Consider the following 18332-nt stretch of genomic DNA (forward strand, 5'->3'; position numbering starts at 1 on the left):
AAAAAAAGCCAACAGTTGAAGGATGCGGACCTGAAGCCCACTGGGAGTACATTAGAGACAACAGGTCTGACAGCTGTGCTGGTGCAAGCCAGAGCTAAAAAGGAGTGCTCAATCACTTACGTTATAACTAGAATCACAGGGGGGCGGGGGGGATTCTACAGCACTGTGAATTAGTTGCACTAGCCACGAAACTATAACCAGCTGCATAATTTGCAGATTAGTATTTCACTCACATGGATTAAAAATGCTGCAAGACACTTCGAAAACAGTAACCCATAACTGAAAGGTGAGAACCTGGCTGCAGACAAGTACAGAGGGGGCAATTTTGCCTGGATCTTTATATCCACAACCCATTAACTTTGGCTTGAGGGGAAGAATATAAATGAACGAGTGTTCAATTTGTCAAACTAAGACTGCGGAAAACAATCCTACACACCTGCATAGATTTCTTCCATTGCAATTAAAATGTTATTTCACTAGGCATGCACAATCAATAAGCCAAAGGGTATTCTCAAAGCATCGGTTATTTTAAGAGGACGCTAATAGTGTAGAAGAATTACCAACACGATGCATATCTTTAAGCTCTTTTTTCACTCAAAGTACCTCTCAGTGACTTGTACAACGTGGGATAAATTACCCACTACTGTACATTATAAGTATATCACGAGTCACAGATGATTTTCATGGTTTAGAGGAACAAGGCCAAAGGTAGTGTTGGTTTTCCAGGTCATGAACTTCAAAGTGATTTGCAATATCCTTTTAACATATGGTAGAGGGTATTTTACTCCTTATAATACATGGTCACACCATCACCCTTCTCTCAAACTGCTTTAATCCTTGGTGTCTTCTTTCATATGAAAGAGCATGGTTGCAGACATGAAGACTAAACTCAAAATCTGTAGTGTGAAATGTATAAACACACCAAAATGCAGCGAGGCGTGTATATATCAGTTTAATGCAAATCTGATTTTTTTTTTTAATTTTCTGTTGCTCAGAACATGTAGAAAGATGCAAAGAGATTCAATCTTTCAATAAATAACCCATACACGCACATAAACATGTTACAATATCTTCTTTCTGTTCATTTAAGGAAAAACAGATCAGAAGAAAAGCCAGTTCTCGTTGGTTGTAGTGTAAACTGCAGCTCTAATTGTACTCTACGACCGCCCTTTCAACCAGTCTGCTGGTAATAGCAGAATGCATTATATTTTCACAACTTAAATGTAATAACCATTTCAGCTGAGCAACTAAGTTATTTTGTTATAAAAAGGTGACCAGAGACGTCGCAGCTCGACGATAAAGAAATTAAAGACAGGCCGTTATAAAGCGATTGAAGGCTCGCATGTACTGTAAACGTGTAAATATCTGTGGCACGTGGTTATTTATTAATGAATAAAAGTGCTCAGTGTGAATATAGGGACCTAAAACACAAATACATTTTTAAAACCCAACTAGAATGCACAGGATAAAAGAGCCCTATCTTAAATTATTAGAAAAGTGTACATGCAGGCTTGTTTTCTGTGAGCAATATAAAAGCTTATAGGCTCGGATGTAAACAAAAAAAAAACTGTACTAAATGGGCATTCAAGTGCTTCCAATAAAGACTAAGTTTTTCCCTGCTGCATATCAAACGAACATAGAGTAAGTTATTCCAAGTCCAGAGAGAGTGGTTAAGGACAAGAAAAAAATATATATAGGAGAATACCATAACTACTTCTCCACCAAGACAAACTACATCGTAAACTTTCAATATTTGGCTGCATGAATAAAATCCATTTAATTATGCGAAATGTGGAAAGGTTTTGTCTCAGTGTAGACCACATAAGTTTGATTCCTGCTCTCAAAGACTTTGAGACCTTCCCATGGTCCAATCTGTCCACATATTTTTAAACCCTGTACCGAACTGCCGTAGGCCAGCTCTCACTACCCTGGGCCCATATCTTGCATTTACCAATCCATCCAAGGAAGGGTGGAGTGAGCTTCTGCATCATAGGAGTATGCAGAATGTATCTGCAGGACTACAGCAACTTCTGTTAAGATGCAAGTCTTTGTAGAGCACACATATGCTACAACAGTGGCCAGTTGGGCCTAGACAGTCTGAACAGAGATGCCAAAAGGCATCTCTGACTCCTTTGGTACTGGTAATTTTGGAGGTATGCGACTGCTTGGTTCTCAATATAAAGTCTGAATGTACAACAAACAGCTCAAAATCTGGGGGAGGTCGAAGGACACACCCAAACAACCAAAGAAAAAAAACTGTATGACAAGGTCAAGATAATGGCAAAAGAAACGGCCCCAACGCCCATTAAAGTATATAATATTCAACATGCTCGTAAAGGATGATGCAAACACCACTTAAACAGCTGATGCTATAACATGAAGATATTTGAAAATACAAAGAAAATGATATTGAAGACAAAGGGAGATGGGAAATAAGATGATAAATCTTGGTAGTGGTGGGAATGCTTTGAATAAAAAGGTGTTTAAAACAGATTGCAGTATAACAGTGAAATAAATGAGAAACACGTCTTGAGACCGAGAGTAAAGGTCAAGAGTTCAGCTGAGAAAAATAAAGAACTCTGAAGGTGGAAATAATGCTCAATTGAGCACAGCTAGTGCAACACACTTAGGTGAGCGCACAAAAAGAGCCAACATGAATCCAAACATCTATGTCCACTGAGTCAGAGAATCTGCAGTGCACAGAAAGAAGACTTCGGAAAAAAAAGTCTCTTCACTTGACTGTATGAGTCCCGGTGAAGGTGGACTCTGTATAGACATTGAAGATTGGCTTGCATGCCCCGAAATGCATGGTAGCCGATTGATCTCCTTAGAACAGCATCAAAAATGTCTGCACATACATTAGTTAGATCCAGGTCCAACACTGGTAAATGAGACTGCAAGATGTAATCTGTTTAAATTGACCCACTCAATGAGGTGTGTATCAAAATAGTGCGAGGGGAGAACAAAAGACAAACTAAAAACAGAGTCTGACAATGAAAAAAAGGACAGTAGTTACGTTGCGGATACTGCAAGAAACCATGCAAAGAAAACATCACTAGAGGACAATCAAAGCATGGGATGAATCTCAGACATGGATTAAACATAAATATAAGGTACAAATATTGTTTACAGGAGGACTAAGAAAATGTGCTGGAGAAATGTTCCTAGCAAATACTTCCCAACATTTCTAGAAAGTCATCTTACAGGCGTAGCTGTATGCAGTTTGTTATAACCACTATGATTATTTTAATGTTACCATTCCAGCTCATCAAATACAAAACACAGTTTGGAGAACCAACAACCATAGCGAGTTCTCAATGTAATTCTAAGCTATGCCTATTAAACACAAACAAGTTGTGTATAATGCATGTGTATGACGCAACAGCTACATATCTATGTCTATCATTTACACCGACTCGCTATAGTTTGCTTGATCCATCGTCTCTGCCTTTAAAATAATTAAATACACCCCACTTGAATCATTTGCAATGAAGATTTAAAACCGTACTTCATGCACAACCCTCAAACGTCTCATATATGAAGACTAACATACATGGTTAGATTATAGTAAGAGCTTTATCTCTGCATTGAACAATGGAAAAATACTCCTGCAACTAAGGAGCCCAAAATAAGTAATCCCATCCTCTAAACAGGATAGTTGACTACGCTTTTCGGACATGGTAGAGGGGGTTGCCACTGCAGAAATTGATAGATAACCACTGAACCCACCCCAAATCTCCTCAACTGCTGTACTATCAGAAGAGAACAGACGGGCCTTGAACTGCCTCCGTTTGCACATGTACGCTAAATTTTGGTCAGGTAACCCGGTTGTATTCAGGTCATATAAGTCTTCCAAGGTTTGCTGCCTCTTTCTGTCAGACACGCCTCTTTGTAACTGCTTTTTAGAAAACAATAAAAAACATGGCTGTTCAGATAGAATGGACCGGTTACTTTTTGAGAGTGTAGCACATGGGATCTAGGACAGCAGCATTTGGACACTTCATCCGGAAGTAGCTACGCGCTTTACAAACCCAGCTATTATTAATATTATTAAAGTTAACGTCTTGATTACCAAACGGAGCAGACAATGCTGGAAAGTCATTAAACAAGCTGAACTCATCAAGTATAACTATCTACACCAAAAGGTGTGCTACAAAACAGTCTACACCGCAAAAAATCAAATGCCTGAAGTAGACTATAATGGACCTTTGCTCTTTCTGATGTAAAACCATTCATATTTGGGGGGTGGGAAGTGATTAGAAAGCTCAATCCCCTTACTCTACCATCACTACCTCGTTCCCCACCTGCAGGCGTACATATATTAATCTGACATGTGGCATAAAAATCAAGAGTGGAAAGGTCCAATTATACCCACAAAAGGGTTAAAAAAGGCAGCGTCTTGCCTTCAAATACTAGAAATAACAGTGTGTCTAGAAATGACTTTAACACGACTAGAATCATTCAAACTAAAATAATATGCCTCAGCAATTCAATGTAAGGTAGTTTGCTGCTGTAAAGAAACCTGTTGCACAGATTCATTACCGCCAAGATGCAATGTCCTTTTTTTAGGTGCTACACAAATGTACGCCATCACGTCTTAAAAAAAAAAAAAACAGGTTAGAATGTGGGGAAATGTTTCCTTAGGAGGCATGCTCTATCAAACCAAGGTACATACCAATTTTGTACAAAGGAAAACGTTGCATTTGTTCGACCCTGCTAGCTGTTAAACATACTGCAAAGGTAATCAGATTGATGCAGTTTGGATTTTACAAGCCTTTACAGTCAAATCAGGGAACATCAGTTTTGGTTTAAATCTTTTGAACAGAGGTGACTCATTGAGATCATCATAGATAAGCAGTAGAGCTATGCTCCAGGTCAGATTGAGGGTCACTTGAAAATCCATTGGTTGATGGCAATCATATCTGTAGAGAAAGTTTACGAGTGGAGCCAGACACTTATTCTTGCCATAAATGTTAAGGTAGGCAGGCCACTGAAAACTTGAATCGGCCTCAAGCTAAACTCAGCTCTAGATCCTGCGGGAAGCTCAAGCCCAAACCAAGCCGAACGTTCATGTGTCTTCTGCCCGTCACCCTCCCTCCTCAGTCTCTCCCTCTACCAAAGATGGTGTTACAGCTAGAGTTGCCACTCTGGAAGTGGGAATACAGGGTTGAGTCTCTGCATCTGCTCAAAATCCTGTGATTCTGGGCAAATCACTTAATCTCCCCATGCCTATAAAAAATTATTAGGACCTTGTGTAATTTAACTAGTTCTCGTGTGAAGAACCCCAGTACCTTTAGGTCGAGTTAGCACTATATAAAAACTGCAAGAAAAAGCCCAAAGAGATAAATAAGCCTTAACAAAGAAAGACAAATAGATAGCCATTTAGTGGCTGTTTTGTATAAAGAGAAACCAGAACACCGGAATAAATAAAGGATAGCTTCCCTCTGAAATTGCGTGATCTTTGGTAAATATTTTATTTCACCAAAACTCCCTTTTCTTCAGTACGAAAGCACTTTCAAATAACTAAGTACAGAATACCAGTAGTAAAAAAAAAAAAAAACGAGTGTTAGGTTTAATAAACTAGGTTATTCTATAAAAATCTGGGCCACGTACAGTGTTTAAACGACAACTATCTAACCTCTTAGTTCACTAACGGTTCATGTTTGAAAACTATTACATTGCATAAGTACTAACTGTTGAATGTGCATCACAAAGATAATTCATGGATCGCTTAATGAGGTTATTATAAAGCAGGGATCATCCAATTAGATATCCGGAACAGTTGATTTGTGCTGTCACTATGTGTAAAGACCATTTAAACAAAGATGGATATGCTCTGCAGCACCACGAAGCGGGAGCCGGTATGGCCATTCAATGGTGTTTAACCTCAAGAAGAATAAGCCTTGCCATCAAACTCGGTCACCATTTCTTAATAAAATGGTGGAAGCATTCCTCATAGTGTATGTAGAGGTTTCTTAAAACTTACAGAAATAATTAAACTATAGAAGAAAACTAGAGAAGTAGTAAAAGAAAAACATAGGAGTTCCAAAAGGCAAAAGGTAAAAATCTATGGAATAGGGAGAGAACCAAAACATCTCTAAGGGTGGAGACCGCAAAATCTTAGAAAGCTTTTTAAGCTAGTTCCTTTATAAACTAACATGGATCATGTGCACCGTAACAAGTCTAGTCTTCTCAAACCTGCAAAAGTCCTTCAAGCGCATACCTGCAGGACCTGGGATCACATGGGTACACATACAAATGCTCCAAGAACCAAACCACCATTTCAATCTAATGGATACTCTTCTGCTATTTTATAAACCATGAGACCGTCCCACTTAAATGGTCCTCCTCAAGACCTTGATAAAGGTTTTACATGTCACCTAAAAGTTGAACAATCAAAATAAGTCCATGCAGCCTCCGGTGACTAAAGAAATGGGGCCCAAGATTCATGAAGACCTGCTGCATTCCATATTGCAAAGCAGACTGTAAATGGCATTTAGATTGAAGTAAAACAAAATCAGATGGATATGCTAACAATCTGAATGTACAATGTGCACCTGTACTGTAGGAGAATTTCCCCCACAGCTCCAATCAGCTGTCAATATATCACCTTTAAAGTAGGAAGGAGCTTGAAAGGTCAGGATCAGTGACCATTCCACCCCACATTCCAGTTGGTAAGAGCAGTGGTGCTCGGAGTGTGAGAGGAAAGGGGCCATGGAGGACCAGATTGTCACTTATAGTCTTCAAATTATATGAAGCCGCCCCCACAAAAATTGAGTAACTGTCCATTCAAGTACTCAACAAAGTAACTGTTCAAAAATATAATTACAGAAATAAGAACAAAATGTGCCTACACTCCATGTTTTAACTGTTCATACGCGCTCTTAACAGAGCAAACCTCTTGCACTTTGACTCAAGGGCAATGAAAGGTTGAATGAGGAAAACAGAGCGTTGCACAATGTTAAACAATAAATGTTGCACATTCAAGAATATTACTTTTTCATTGGCCTTTGAGCTCAGGATGTTAAATTTCAACTAGGACAACAAGGCGAAGGCAAATCACGGCTTCTCTCATTATGCAGAAAGTATGAATGTGTTCACCAAGTACCTACTGAAGATGCAAGTAGTTCAGATCTCATCTGCTAGAAACAAGTTCAGAGACAGTATCACCCAAAACAACAACTCATATACATCAGCAGGAAGCAGGAAGTCTAGATGGTAATTCGACATAAACTGGCTTACATTCAACAAACTTACATGGCTTTCATTCAACAAACTAACACATTAAGACAAACATACACAACAAGTTTATTGGTCAGTCGAGCGCTTAAAGATGCGGTAGAAGGGTTTAATTAAGTCTTAACCCAAAGAACAGAAAAAGAGAAGAGAAACAAAAAAATAAAATCACTTAAAAAATACCAGCATTCTATATACAACTATAGTTGCATAACAAGGTTTTTTTTTTTTAATAAGTCTACTAATGACAAAATAAGTACATTAAAATAACACTAGCTAAGAAATGTAACCTACTCAGACAAAGATAACTGAGCTGCTACCCAGTCTAAACATCTTTAGAAGGCAGCAGTACATGTTACAAGAACAGGTGACCTCAAATGTCAGTTACTAAATTTGGTAAACAATGGTTACCATCCTCACCGTCGTCACTTGTCACTGTCAAGAGCAGCAGCTGTCCCCTTCCTATTATCAGACAGGGAGTTCAGCTTGCACATTCCCAGAGCAAAACCTATTTACAGTTGGTATTGTTTTCCAAACCATAGATCTACCATCACCATTTCACAGTACCCTAATGGAAATCAAAGCCATTCCACACTACAAAACGTTACAACAGCTGTTTATTACTTTAAAAAGGACCAGCGAATAAAGAAGCGCTACGATGAGAAACATTTTCTTTGCAGTAAGAGCTCCGATTTAGATTTTCACTGAAGTAGTAACTAATTGCGCAACTCAATATAACTAGGAATTGAAGGCTGTCAAAATCCACAGCAACTTTTAAAGCAAGCAACATGCACTGTATGAAGCACTTAAAAGTAAAAACACATTTCAATCGAAGCATGGACAGTAAGTCAGTGAATGGGTTCCGAAGAATACTTACAAAAGATATACAAGCAGCCAACAACAATATCCTAACTAGTAAGTCTTCGAACTGTTCAACAACAAGTTCCCATAGAGTCTTCCCTGAAAAAAAAGTAAAAAAAAACAAAGTTTCAAGATTAACTGCAACATGCACACCATAGCGAATACATAAATGAAAATCAAAACAAAAAAAGTGTATGTATAAACAAACTTACCTTCCTCAGCTGGTAATTCTGTTGCGGGATTTTATTAGGGGAAAAAAGAAAACAGAAGAAAAACAATCAGTGGAGTCAAAACATGCAAATTATGCATCAAATAATAAATTGCAAGGCAGCCTTAGCAAAATCTGCAATGGTCATTACTTTTAGCAACTGAAACCCTAGAAGCTCAAATCTGTTATCATTCGTGTTGCGCAACATTGTGGCACACAAAAGGGTTTCTTTCTACAGTTTACAGAGCGTAATCTTAAAATTAGCTGAGCATAAAACAATAAATGTTATACAAAACACCGAATTCACTGCAGTTCCCTTCCCAGGAAGGCAGGCGGCACAAAAAACATTTGCCTTTGCCATCAATCACTTCCTGAAGCCTTTAATCGCTGCTCTATCAATGATGTTGCTTTTCAGCCAAGTCATCATTTCTGCTGCCAGCTGTGCAGCTTCTGACACACTACACAGGGGTCAGGGGTTCAAGTCCTGCAAAGGGTCAAAAACTGGAATACTCATCGTGAGACCTCATCGTGCAACCGATTCGGATTTCGGTAAACTAAGCAATACCACTCGTTTTCTTTTTTTATTTTACCCAACTTCACACTACAAAGAAACAAACAATCACAGACTTCATAATTGTTAGCAAGATGCAAGCAGAATACTTGTTACTTGTAACACTGCAGTGAGTTTTTCCCCACCCGTCGGCGTGCCTTCTAAAAAACATTTAAATCGAGGTTTCACTTTCAGACCAGTAGATACGTTGGACTTTGCATTGTCCTGTTTTAAGACTACGTGCCTGGCGTGTTTTAGTGCAGTAGTACAAGTTAATTTTCGGAAATATGTTTTATTTTTCTTAAAGCTGCCAATTAGCACTGAGATCTAATCTTTCTGGTGTCTCCATGAACAACTGTCCCAAACTACTCCAGTGCACATATTAGATTTCCGCACCCAACCTCGCATACGTTGTACACTCCTCGTGAACAGAGTTTAAGGCGCACTTCCTCCCGGAGCAGGGACCAGTCCACCTCGATGTGTGTAAAAGTCTGAAAGTGCACCCACTTAAATCAACTAGTCTTCAAGCACGCATCATTCCCTTGGTGTAAGCTGGTGGCTTGCATAATGTGTATTCATATTGTATCGCGAACCGCAATTCAACGACATCAAACGAAGAACACAAATGCAACACTTGCTCAGCTACACTAAAACCACCCAATTCGTTAGGGCCTCAAAGATATTTACAATTCTACCTAGATAGAGTGAAGCATGGACCCTGAACATAGGGGTTCTTGGAGAGGTCGGATTAACCAGCAAGTGCAGACTCAGAAGACTAAGCTAGTATAGCAGTTATAATAGAACAAAACTGAACCCTAAATAAACTCAAAAGACAGAATGAACCTAAAAGCAACCACCACTCCCCTGCCCCCCACGTACCCTCTTCTCCAGAACTCAAAGCAACCCCTGAACTAACCTGAAGCACAAATGCCTCACCCAGCGAAGTACCCAACTCCGAGTTCACTACTTTAGTCCTCAGGACACCAAGCAGCAGCCACTTATCTACACCTCGAGCGCACGCATAGCTAACTATCTATACGTCATATACCTTGCAACGTTATTCATTCACACAAAAGCACTCTGGGCTTGCATAGCCAATTTCATAATCGTATTCAAGTTCCTTCTTCTAAATGCGCACAGAACGACATGAGTCACCACCCCAAGCTTCCCCCTTTAATTTGGACCTTGAAAGCAGTCCCTCTAGCACTCGGACATGGGGCAACTGCGGACGATTAAAAAGGGATCGGCCCACAGTGCAAGATGAATGCAGAAACGACAAGCCAGGCCCCGGAGGATCAGCAGATGAAGAGCCACGAGGCAGCTGTCAGCCATCTTCCGAGTTCCTCGGTCTACCGGTGCGGGGCCACCCCACGGTACTGATGGGAATGACAGGCAGGCCGTGGGCGCAGGGGCTCACTCAAGCGAGGGGTACGAGGAGGGAGCCGTCAAACATCCCCAAGCAGCTGATGGGGGGGGGGGAATGGCACGCAAGGGCTGATGGAGAAGCAACATAGATCAGGGAGTGGTAGACCCTAACACAGACTATAAGGAAATGTGGGAACCGCACACGTGGCTGTGGAAGCTCCAGAGATGTACCTCAACCAAAAAGGGACTTTGGAGGTCCACGAATGGGTACTGTCGAGGTTTAATTAAAGGTGCTGTGGAGGGCTCAATCACAGGGACTGTGCTCAATCGAAGGGGCTGTGGAGGCCCACTTAAAGATGCTGTGGCTGCTTAACCAAAGGGGATGTGGAGGGCTCAAACACAGGGTCTGTATGGGAGGTCCACAGCAAGGAGGATGAAGGTGGAGGGAACTCATCCACCGATTGGGTGAGAGGGTCACATCGAGGCTTTGCCGGGTGCTGACACATAGGCCGGGATCACAATGGGGGGGAAACATCAGTGGCAATCCGCACACGGGACTGTGGCCTCACACCCAGGGATGGGAAGTTGGTGTATACCCACCGTTGGGCCCCCATCGCTCCTTCAGCTTCTTGACCTGCTCCAGGCCCAGCCCGGTGCTCTCGTTGACGTTGAAGTGAGACAGCACCTCCTCCACGGTCTTGGTGTGCGCGCTCTCCATGCTGGGGCCGTGCGAGGCTGCTGCCGCGCTCCTGGGTGGGGAGGGAGGTCTGACTCTCTTATGTCCCTGGGGGGCTCGGCTCTAGCCGGGCATAGACAGGAGATGCTGACGGTTTTCAGACCCTCTGCCCCATCGGGCACACTGCGTGGTGGTGGTGGGGGGACTGCAGAGCGCTCACTACCGGCAGCCAGAGGTGTGGAGGGTCCCGTGTTGTGTGTGGCCCCCTGTTTCTCGTGCTCCCACTGACAGTCCCGCGCTGTTTCCGTGCCCGACGCTTTCCGTGCCTCCCCTCCTCGTCCCGCTCTGCTGCTGCCGGCGCCGCTGCTCTGCTATAGCCTTTATCAGCTGCGCCTCCTCGACACTGCTGGCCGCCGCTGCATGTGGACGCCGCTCATTGGCCAGCCGGGAACCTGAGGAGAGAGATGCGCAGCAGCTCGAGCCCTCCTCCCTCCCAGGACTCCGAGTCACCCTGACGTACCGGCATTGCGTAGGCCATAAACTAGTCATCCTACATGCCGGCTGCACGGATTCTTCTTAGTCGACGCCTGCCAACGCCGCGGCCACATTTAAATGGTATTCATATCGAACACTTAATATTGTGATATCGGATTATGCAACCATTATTAAGAATGTTCTACTATTTTTACACGTTAAATAACCTTCATTTTGTATGGCTAAGTGTTACAGTGAGATTTATGTATATTTTGATTATTTCTGAAGAATATTTGAACCACACTAGTAACCAAGTTGTTTTACCTTTTTTGTAATACAGCGCAAACAGTGCGCAACCTACACGATTGACTCTGCGAAAACATTTTCATTTCGCCGAATAGGAAATGCTGACATTTCTACGTGTTCATTTTATTTGAGGTTGAAAATAAATTTACTGATTTACCGCTGCCCCTCTTTTATATTTGGCTTACAGAATGGTGTGCCATTGTCAACAGGTTGTTTTTGTGTTGGAGGATGCGGTACATTTACGTTAAATGGAAAACAGTGAATGTTCCATTATTAAGTCAGAAACAATGTGCATGTACACTACTTAAGCTCTGAGGGCGATGTGTACTGATATGTAAACTTACCTTCCTTTTCATTTTTTGTCAAAATATTATTTAAGGTAGGAGTTTATTACATTTTTCACAATTATATATTCCGGAATGTTATGAAAACATGTGGCTATTATCACAGGTCTGCCCTGAAACGTAACTGAAAACTTTATTTTCAAAATGGCCGACTACGTTGACAGATTTTCCACACAGGCCTTCTTCTATGTCCTCACCGCCACCTCCTCCGCCTTTGCCGGCTGAAACGCGTTTCCCAAAAACCCAGTTGCACTTGGAGAGGCGTCGGCTCAACTCCTACAGGCCTGCCTCGTAGTAGCTTGCAGCCAAGTGACACAAAGAGTTGTTAAAAAAAAGGTTTGAAGCCGTGACTCAGCTCGGGTTACGGGTCTTACACAACATTGGCACCGAAAGCACATTTGCTAGAAGTGTTCTAGTGAGAAGGAGTTTTCCTGGAACGTGAACCATACATGCCAACAGACCCCCCTGATTTTTAAAGCAAAACATTGTTTTATTTCAGATGTTTACCGCCTAAAGTTGTCTCGTTTAAATGTTAGCAATTGGGGAAAATAATTTCCCCCGATTTTTTTCACTTTCTACCACTTTCCTCTTTCAAAATGTTGGGATGTATGAGAGCGCTCCGTGTGTTGACAAAATATGGCCAGCTATGGCAAAGCAGCAAAAGCCGTAATACTCGTTTTGTATTTGTTTGTAGCACTCCCTGCTATATGTCCTCCTAGTCATTACTTGTAGAGTGGATCCCACCTCATGACAGGAAACAAGCCAGGAAGTAAAAGTAAATAGGCTGTAAGCTCGCCATAACGGGCTCCTTAAAGCATAGCCTACCTATTATCCTCCTTGGATTTTTTCTCCATGCCTGGCTTGGGCCTCCGATGTTACACCACTGAACCGTTCTCCAATAGGCACAGGAAGGGGCACGGTGTACTACATGAGAGCAAATTTCTACATTCAGAAAGGTTGGCATGGATCCTTGGAATGCTTCCTTAGACTTGTTTTTACCTGGTATGAGGAGGTGAGAACAAGTCACGGTGAGGAGCACGCTTACTGAATGCAGTTTGTAATTTTGGGTGGCAGAGATAATTCAGGTGAACGTTTCAGACCTCCTCACTGTATGCAGAGAATTGTCTTTGTTGTTGGCAATCACATGTGTTGGAGATGCAAAAAGAACTTATCTCTTTTGCATGCATGTGCTTTGGAATGGCTTTAGCTCACTTCTGCGCATGTGCGTTTGATTCACTTCCTGGGGAAGTTGCTTTTTGGCTTAGTGAGGTGTTTTGTTGGTTATGTTTTTTGTAACAATCCTTAACAGTCTAAAATGCTTATGATGGTACTTTACTTGCGCGCTTATAAAAGCATGGGTATTATTTTCTCTGTCTGATGTTTACACTGTGCTCACTTTATTTTGGTACTGTAGCTACCTAAATTGTCCAGCACTTTCATCCAGCAGGGCACACTTGACTGCCTATTATCAGTACTGTATCCTGTCATAAAGCACCAAGCACTTTAACTTACTGAGCCTTATAGATCATGGCTGCGAATGGCGTGTCGCCAATTAACTTGCAAAGAGAATTCTGATTTCATTAAAGACAACAGAGGCTAACATTATGTAATAACATTTTATTGCAGCCCCAACAGGCAGCTCTTTAAAGAACATAACACATTATAAAGAACTAGATCCATTTTAGAATGGTCAAACTGTGTATGTCCAAAACACTCAATCGTCTTCCTCTTTTAAGCTATGAAGAAACAATATATTTCTTTTATTTTCAGCCAAAAAACTTCTATTGCAAATTATCTGTAAATAAAAAAAAACATATTCATTCACAAAATTTCTCATATGAAACAAAAACATGTCTTAACCCATGTGAACCATTCACATTTTCTCAATAATAAGTTCAAATTAAACATTTCATTTATTTCCTCATACCACAATGAGCGAAGGGGGTAGGATAATCTTAGCCTCTATTGTCTTTAATGAAATCAAGATTCTGTTTGCTTGTTAATTGGATAATCACTATCTCCTTACAAGACCAGAGGCTACCATTATTCATGTTTAAAGCTGTCTAGTGCCAGACTTCTCACATGCTCCACATATCTTAAATAGAATTTAGCAAAAGTATTCACATTTGACCAGTCTCCACAATCTCTGTTAGAGAATCTCCTGCCCACAAGATTTTGCTATCCATTCACCTCTTGAGGAGTGGGCACCAAATGTATTTATTTATTTGAGTTTTATATATAGCACTGGCTAGACCGGGAGGTATCAGAGCGCTTTACAATAGGAGAGACCATGATAGTTTCACAGATTACAAAAATGTAAAAAACTTACAGCAAAGTCCAACACATTTGAGAAGTGCAACGGAGCAAGTGAAAACACAGGTACACGTAAAAGAGTAGGGGGGAGCAGGACTAAGGCAGATGGTAGGAAAAGTAAGTTGGAGTCAGGAATACCGGCACCAACTAGGGTAGCATCCAGGGTCAGTCCATCCCCACGGGGCCCAAACAATGGCAGACCAAATTGGTCAATGAAAAACAATTATTCCAATGCGCAGAGCCTATTGGGATAATAGGAACTACACTACATGGCGCCCAAACGTTTGGAAAGGCGATAAAACTAACGCAAGACATTAGAGTAACTCAGTCGTGCTTTTTCACTCAGACCCCTTTTTTTCCCATAATACTCCAAAGACGTCTGGAGTGGGTGAAAGGTCATATCCGCCAAACCTCGCAGGAGGAAACTCCTATGTATGGTTCTTGGTTTAGTCAACGTTGAAGGATACACTGTTCCAAAATATTGTGCATCTAATCTTTGCTTCCATAAGAAACCTGATCTGCAAACAAACAAAATAACCTTCCTGACAGTAGAATGTCAGAAACTGAAGAAGAAAGAGAGATAGCTAGAGTAGCAGCTGAACTCGTAAAAGCTGATAATACTATGCAAGAAGCAGACCCGAATTTAATACTCATCGCGGTCAACATAAGGAAATCTATAACTTTGAAACTTATAGAAAATGGACTGACACCTAGAGGTGGCACAGTCATATTCGTAATAGAGGCACACGAATATCGGCAGACAGAGGTGTTCTATTCATGGATACATTTTCCAGCAGCAAACGCTGTAACAAAGGTCTTCCACCATTACAAAACAGAGGAACCTCCTGAAGAATACACTCCTTTCGAGGAGGTGGAAGTACCCCTTAAATTTCAAGAGCACCTGCTCTTGTTTAATGGCGCCCTACAACACAACAATCACATCACCAGGCTCGGTCCATTAGGTAGACCAGGAGCAACGTGGCCGGTCCTAGCCGGATACACACCACATCCAGACATCGAAAGGATGTCTGCAGCAGATGTTTTAGTACAACTAAAACAATTAATAAAAATACATAGACAATTAGTCCAATATGTAATGCGGACTTCAACAATCCAACCAGCAATTAAAATTCCACAGCTGACCCCTCATCAGGGGAACACAAAATTACACCACAGAACATACAGTCCTGCCTAGGTAAGGTACCAGCTAAAAGGGAACAAATACCATTCTGGTTAGCACAAAAAATCACCCAAATAGAGGCTGTGTTTCCAGACACCACTCCTGTGGATAAACACAGGATTCTGACTATCTGTCTTCCAATGGGAATCGCACCACACGTGGAGGACTATGACACTTGGGGTACAGTCTTTGCTTCCATCTACACAAAAACGCATGGTGTTCCATCCATCTCGGTAATACCAGATGTGCTAAAACAAATTCAAGACGAATACGGTCCAGAACCCGCTTTAACTCTTGGTATGAAATTACTGAAAGACTTCAAGCAGGTCTCGGCTATATTACTAGCCAATATAAAGGGAGAAGCAGCAAACGTGGCGATCCGCCAGAGGTTAAAAGAAACAGATATAGCAGACCAACCAGCTGAAATTGCCAGAATCATAGAAAAATCCTATGAGGAACTAGGTAGAGATAGTTTAGTGAAATACCAGTAAAACCCCAACTGATTGAAAGTCCTGAAAAAATATTTATTAAAAATAATTTAACATCACAAAAGAAGAACTGGGATGGAAACAAACAATCCAATCCGAAAGAAAAGAGATTCCAGTCCAGAGGAAGGTCTCCTCGGCGGAGAGAAAAATCTCCAAACCAAGGACACAGGTCTCCCCAAAGTGAGCCCTCTGGGAAAAAATACAACCTTAGAAATAGGGATAATATAAAGAAACCGGATAGATATCAAGATTTTGATACACGTCCCTCTCAATCTTTTCAGACTTCCTCGCAGAAATCGGAAAGAAGAGGACGATCGGAACCCAGGGAAGGGCACGTCAAGTCCAAAGACAAGGAACCTGCTCCTCCAAATAAGAAATTACAATTTCCAAAAAAGAAGGTAGCCAGTATTAAAGTATTCAACAATGCCGAGAATACTGAGGACACAGCTGAAAAACGGAGAGTGGGCTCAGACAATGCTAGACAGCGCAGCAGAAGTGAGCATAGCTCGCAAAGTCCTTATGAATCATCTGGAGACAGTGGACACGAATGAATACCTTCAAGTGGAAACTGCAGACACCAGAGTTAGCAAACCTCACAAAATATATGAAATAACATTACGTATAGAGGGGGATAAGACTAGAAAAATAAGGGGACTATTTTGGGATAATCTCTCCAAGGGCTATGACATCCTTCTAGCTGAAAAAGACTGGCCACCCGAGTTTGTCAGGGAGTGCCCTCATGGCGAAGAAATAATTATGCCTGCCATCTCAAATCATATCCCAATTCATAAAAAATATACACTTGCAAGAACGTGGGCAGTAGCTCAAGCTCCTGCTTTATATAAAAATCATGTAGGATGGGATGAGGACTCGCCTCCTCACAAAATCCAGTTAAAATCACAACCTACTGCACAAAGACAGTACCCAATTAAGCAAGAAGCTAAAAAACAGGTAAAAGAAATCCTAGACCAATTAGAATACCAGGGGGTGATTGAAACTTGCACCTCACAAATGAACAACCCTTTGTTTCCTGTTTCCAAACCAGACAATTCATATCGTCTAGTTTTGGATTACAGACACCTTAACTCATGTTGCAAAACTTTTGCAGTACAAAACTCGCATAGTGCAGCACTAATGAATAACATAGTGCGCAAAAAATACAAAACAACATTAGACATCTCTAATGGATTCTTCTGTCAAAATATAGCACCAGAGAGCAGATACTTGTCTGCGTTCTCAATAAATGGCGCTCAAAAACAATTCTGTCGGTTACCCCAAGGGTTCAAGAACAGCCCAGGATTATTCTCAGCGAGAGTAACAGAATTATTACAAACATATGACGAAGAGGCATTATCTTATGTCTACGACATATACCTAACAGATGATGACTTGGATACTCACTTGAAGAGAGTGAACACCATAATACTTGGGTTCGCAGCAGAGGGTTACAAATTCAACTTCAAAAAATGCAGAATTGCCCATCTAACAGTCCTGTTCTTAGGATATGAATTATCAAGTGAAGGCAAAAGCCTGGCTGACAATTTCCTAGAGAAATGTGCCGTACTCCAAGCACCTAGAACACTAAAAAACCTACAGTCAATTCTAGGCTTCCTAAATTTCGGAAGAACATACATTGCAAATTACGCAGAAAGGGTCAAACCCCTTTATGATCTAATAAAACCAGATTTTAAAAAAACCAATTGGACTCAAATACACACAGAAATTCTGAGATCCTTACAAACAGACATGTTAATTAAAACAAAATTAGAAACACGTGATAACACACGCAACCTTGTGATTCGAGTCATCCCAGGAAGATGCGGATTCACATACCTGACCTCTAACGAGGGAGAAAAGGTACCAATTGCATTCAAATCACACTTGTACACAGAAGCTGAAAAGAAATTCAGCATTAAAGAAAACATTGTTCATACAGTTCAAACCGCAATAGCTAAAGAAAAAGATAAAGCTGACGGTAGACACATTACAGTCATAACAGCAGAATCAGCCTTTGAGGCATTAACAACCCCGTGTAATTTACCAACCACAGCATTGAATCCAAAGTGGATACAATGGGTGAATTCAATTACAACGGACAAAGTATACTACTACTTTGATCCAGAACTAAAGGAATTAAAAAATCTGGAACATGAAAGAACATTCCCTCTGCCAATCGACATTCTGCCATTACGACAGTACGCTTGTGTAATCTATACAGACGGACATGCTCAACCATCCGTTTGGGGAGAACAAGCATACAACCCCACATGTGAGATTACAAAAGAAGTGTGGCGCGGAGGTAAACTAAGACCTCTATTAACAAAAACACAC

At 41.2% G+C, this 18332-nt stretch overlaps 1 protein-coding gene and 1 long non-coding RNA gene across 4 annotated transcripts in view; one reads left to right on the forward strand and one right to left on the reverse strand.

The window, feature by feature from the left end:
* Positions 1-11404, reverse strand: part of ATP2A2 (ATPase sarcoplasmic/endoplasmic reticulum Ca2+ transporting 2) — a 258289-nt gene extending 246885 nt beyond the window's left edge. For 2 of the 3 annotated variants that reach the window (XR_013602562.1, XM_078667496.1), the window contains exons 1-3: positions 10821-11404; positions 8310-8327; positions 8114-8196 (exon numbers count right to left, since the gene is read on the reverse strand). Coding sequence is in view for 2 of the 3 variants with exons in the window: in XM_078667496.1 (XP_078523622.1) it covers positions 8114-8196; positions 8310-8327; positions 10821-10938 (219 nt within the window). In the remaining variant the exon portion in view is untranslated. The remainder of the gene's footprint in view (positions 1-8113; positions 8197-8309; positions 8328-10820) is intronic. The other variant, XM_078667497.1, reaches the window with a different exon arrangement.
* Positions 11396-18332, forward strand: part of LOC144792466 (uncharacterized) — a 144001-nt gene continuing 137064 nt past the window's right edge. The window contains exon 1 of the long non-coding RNA XR_013602563.1: positions 11396-11511. This is a non-coding gene — a long non-coding RNA (uncharacterized LOC144792466). The remainder of the gene's footprint in view (positions 11512-18332) is intronic.

The sequence above is a fragment of the Lissotriton helveticus genome, chromosome 11, assembly GCF_964261635.1.
Source record: "Lissotriton helveticus chromosome 11, aLisHel1.1, whole genome shotgun sequence".
Taxonomy (NCBI): Eukaryota; Metazoa; Chordata; class Amphibia; order Caudata; family Salamandridae; genus Lissotriton; species Lissotriton helveticus.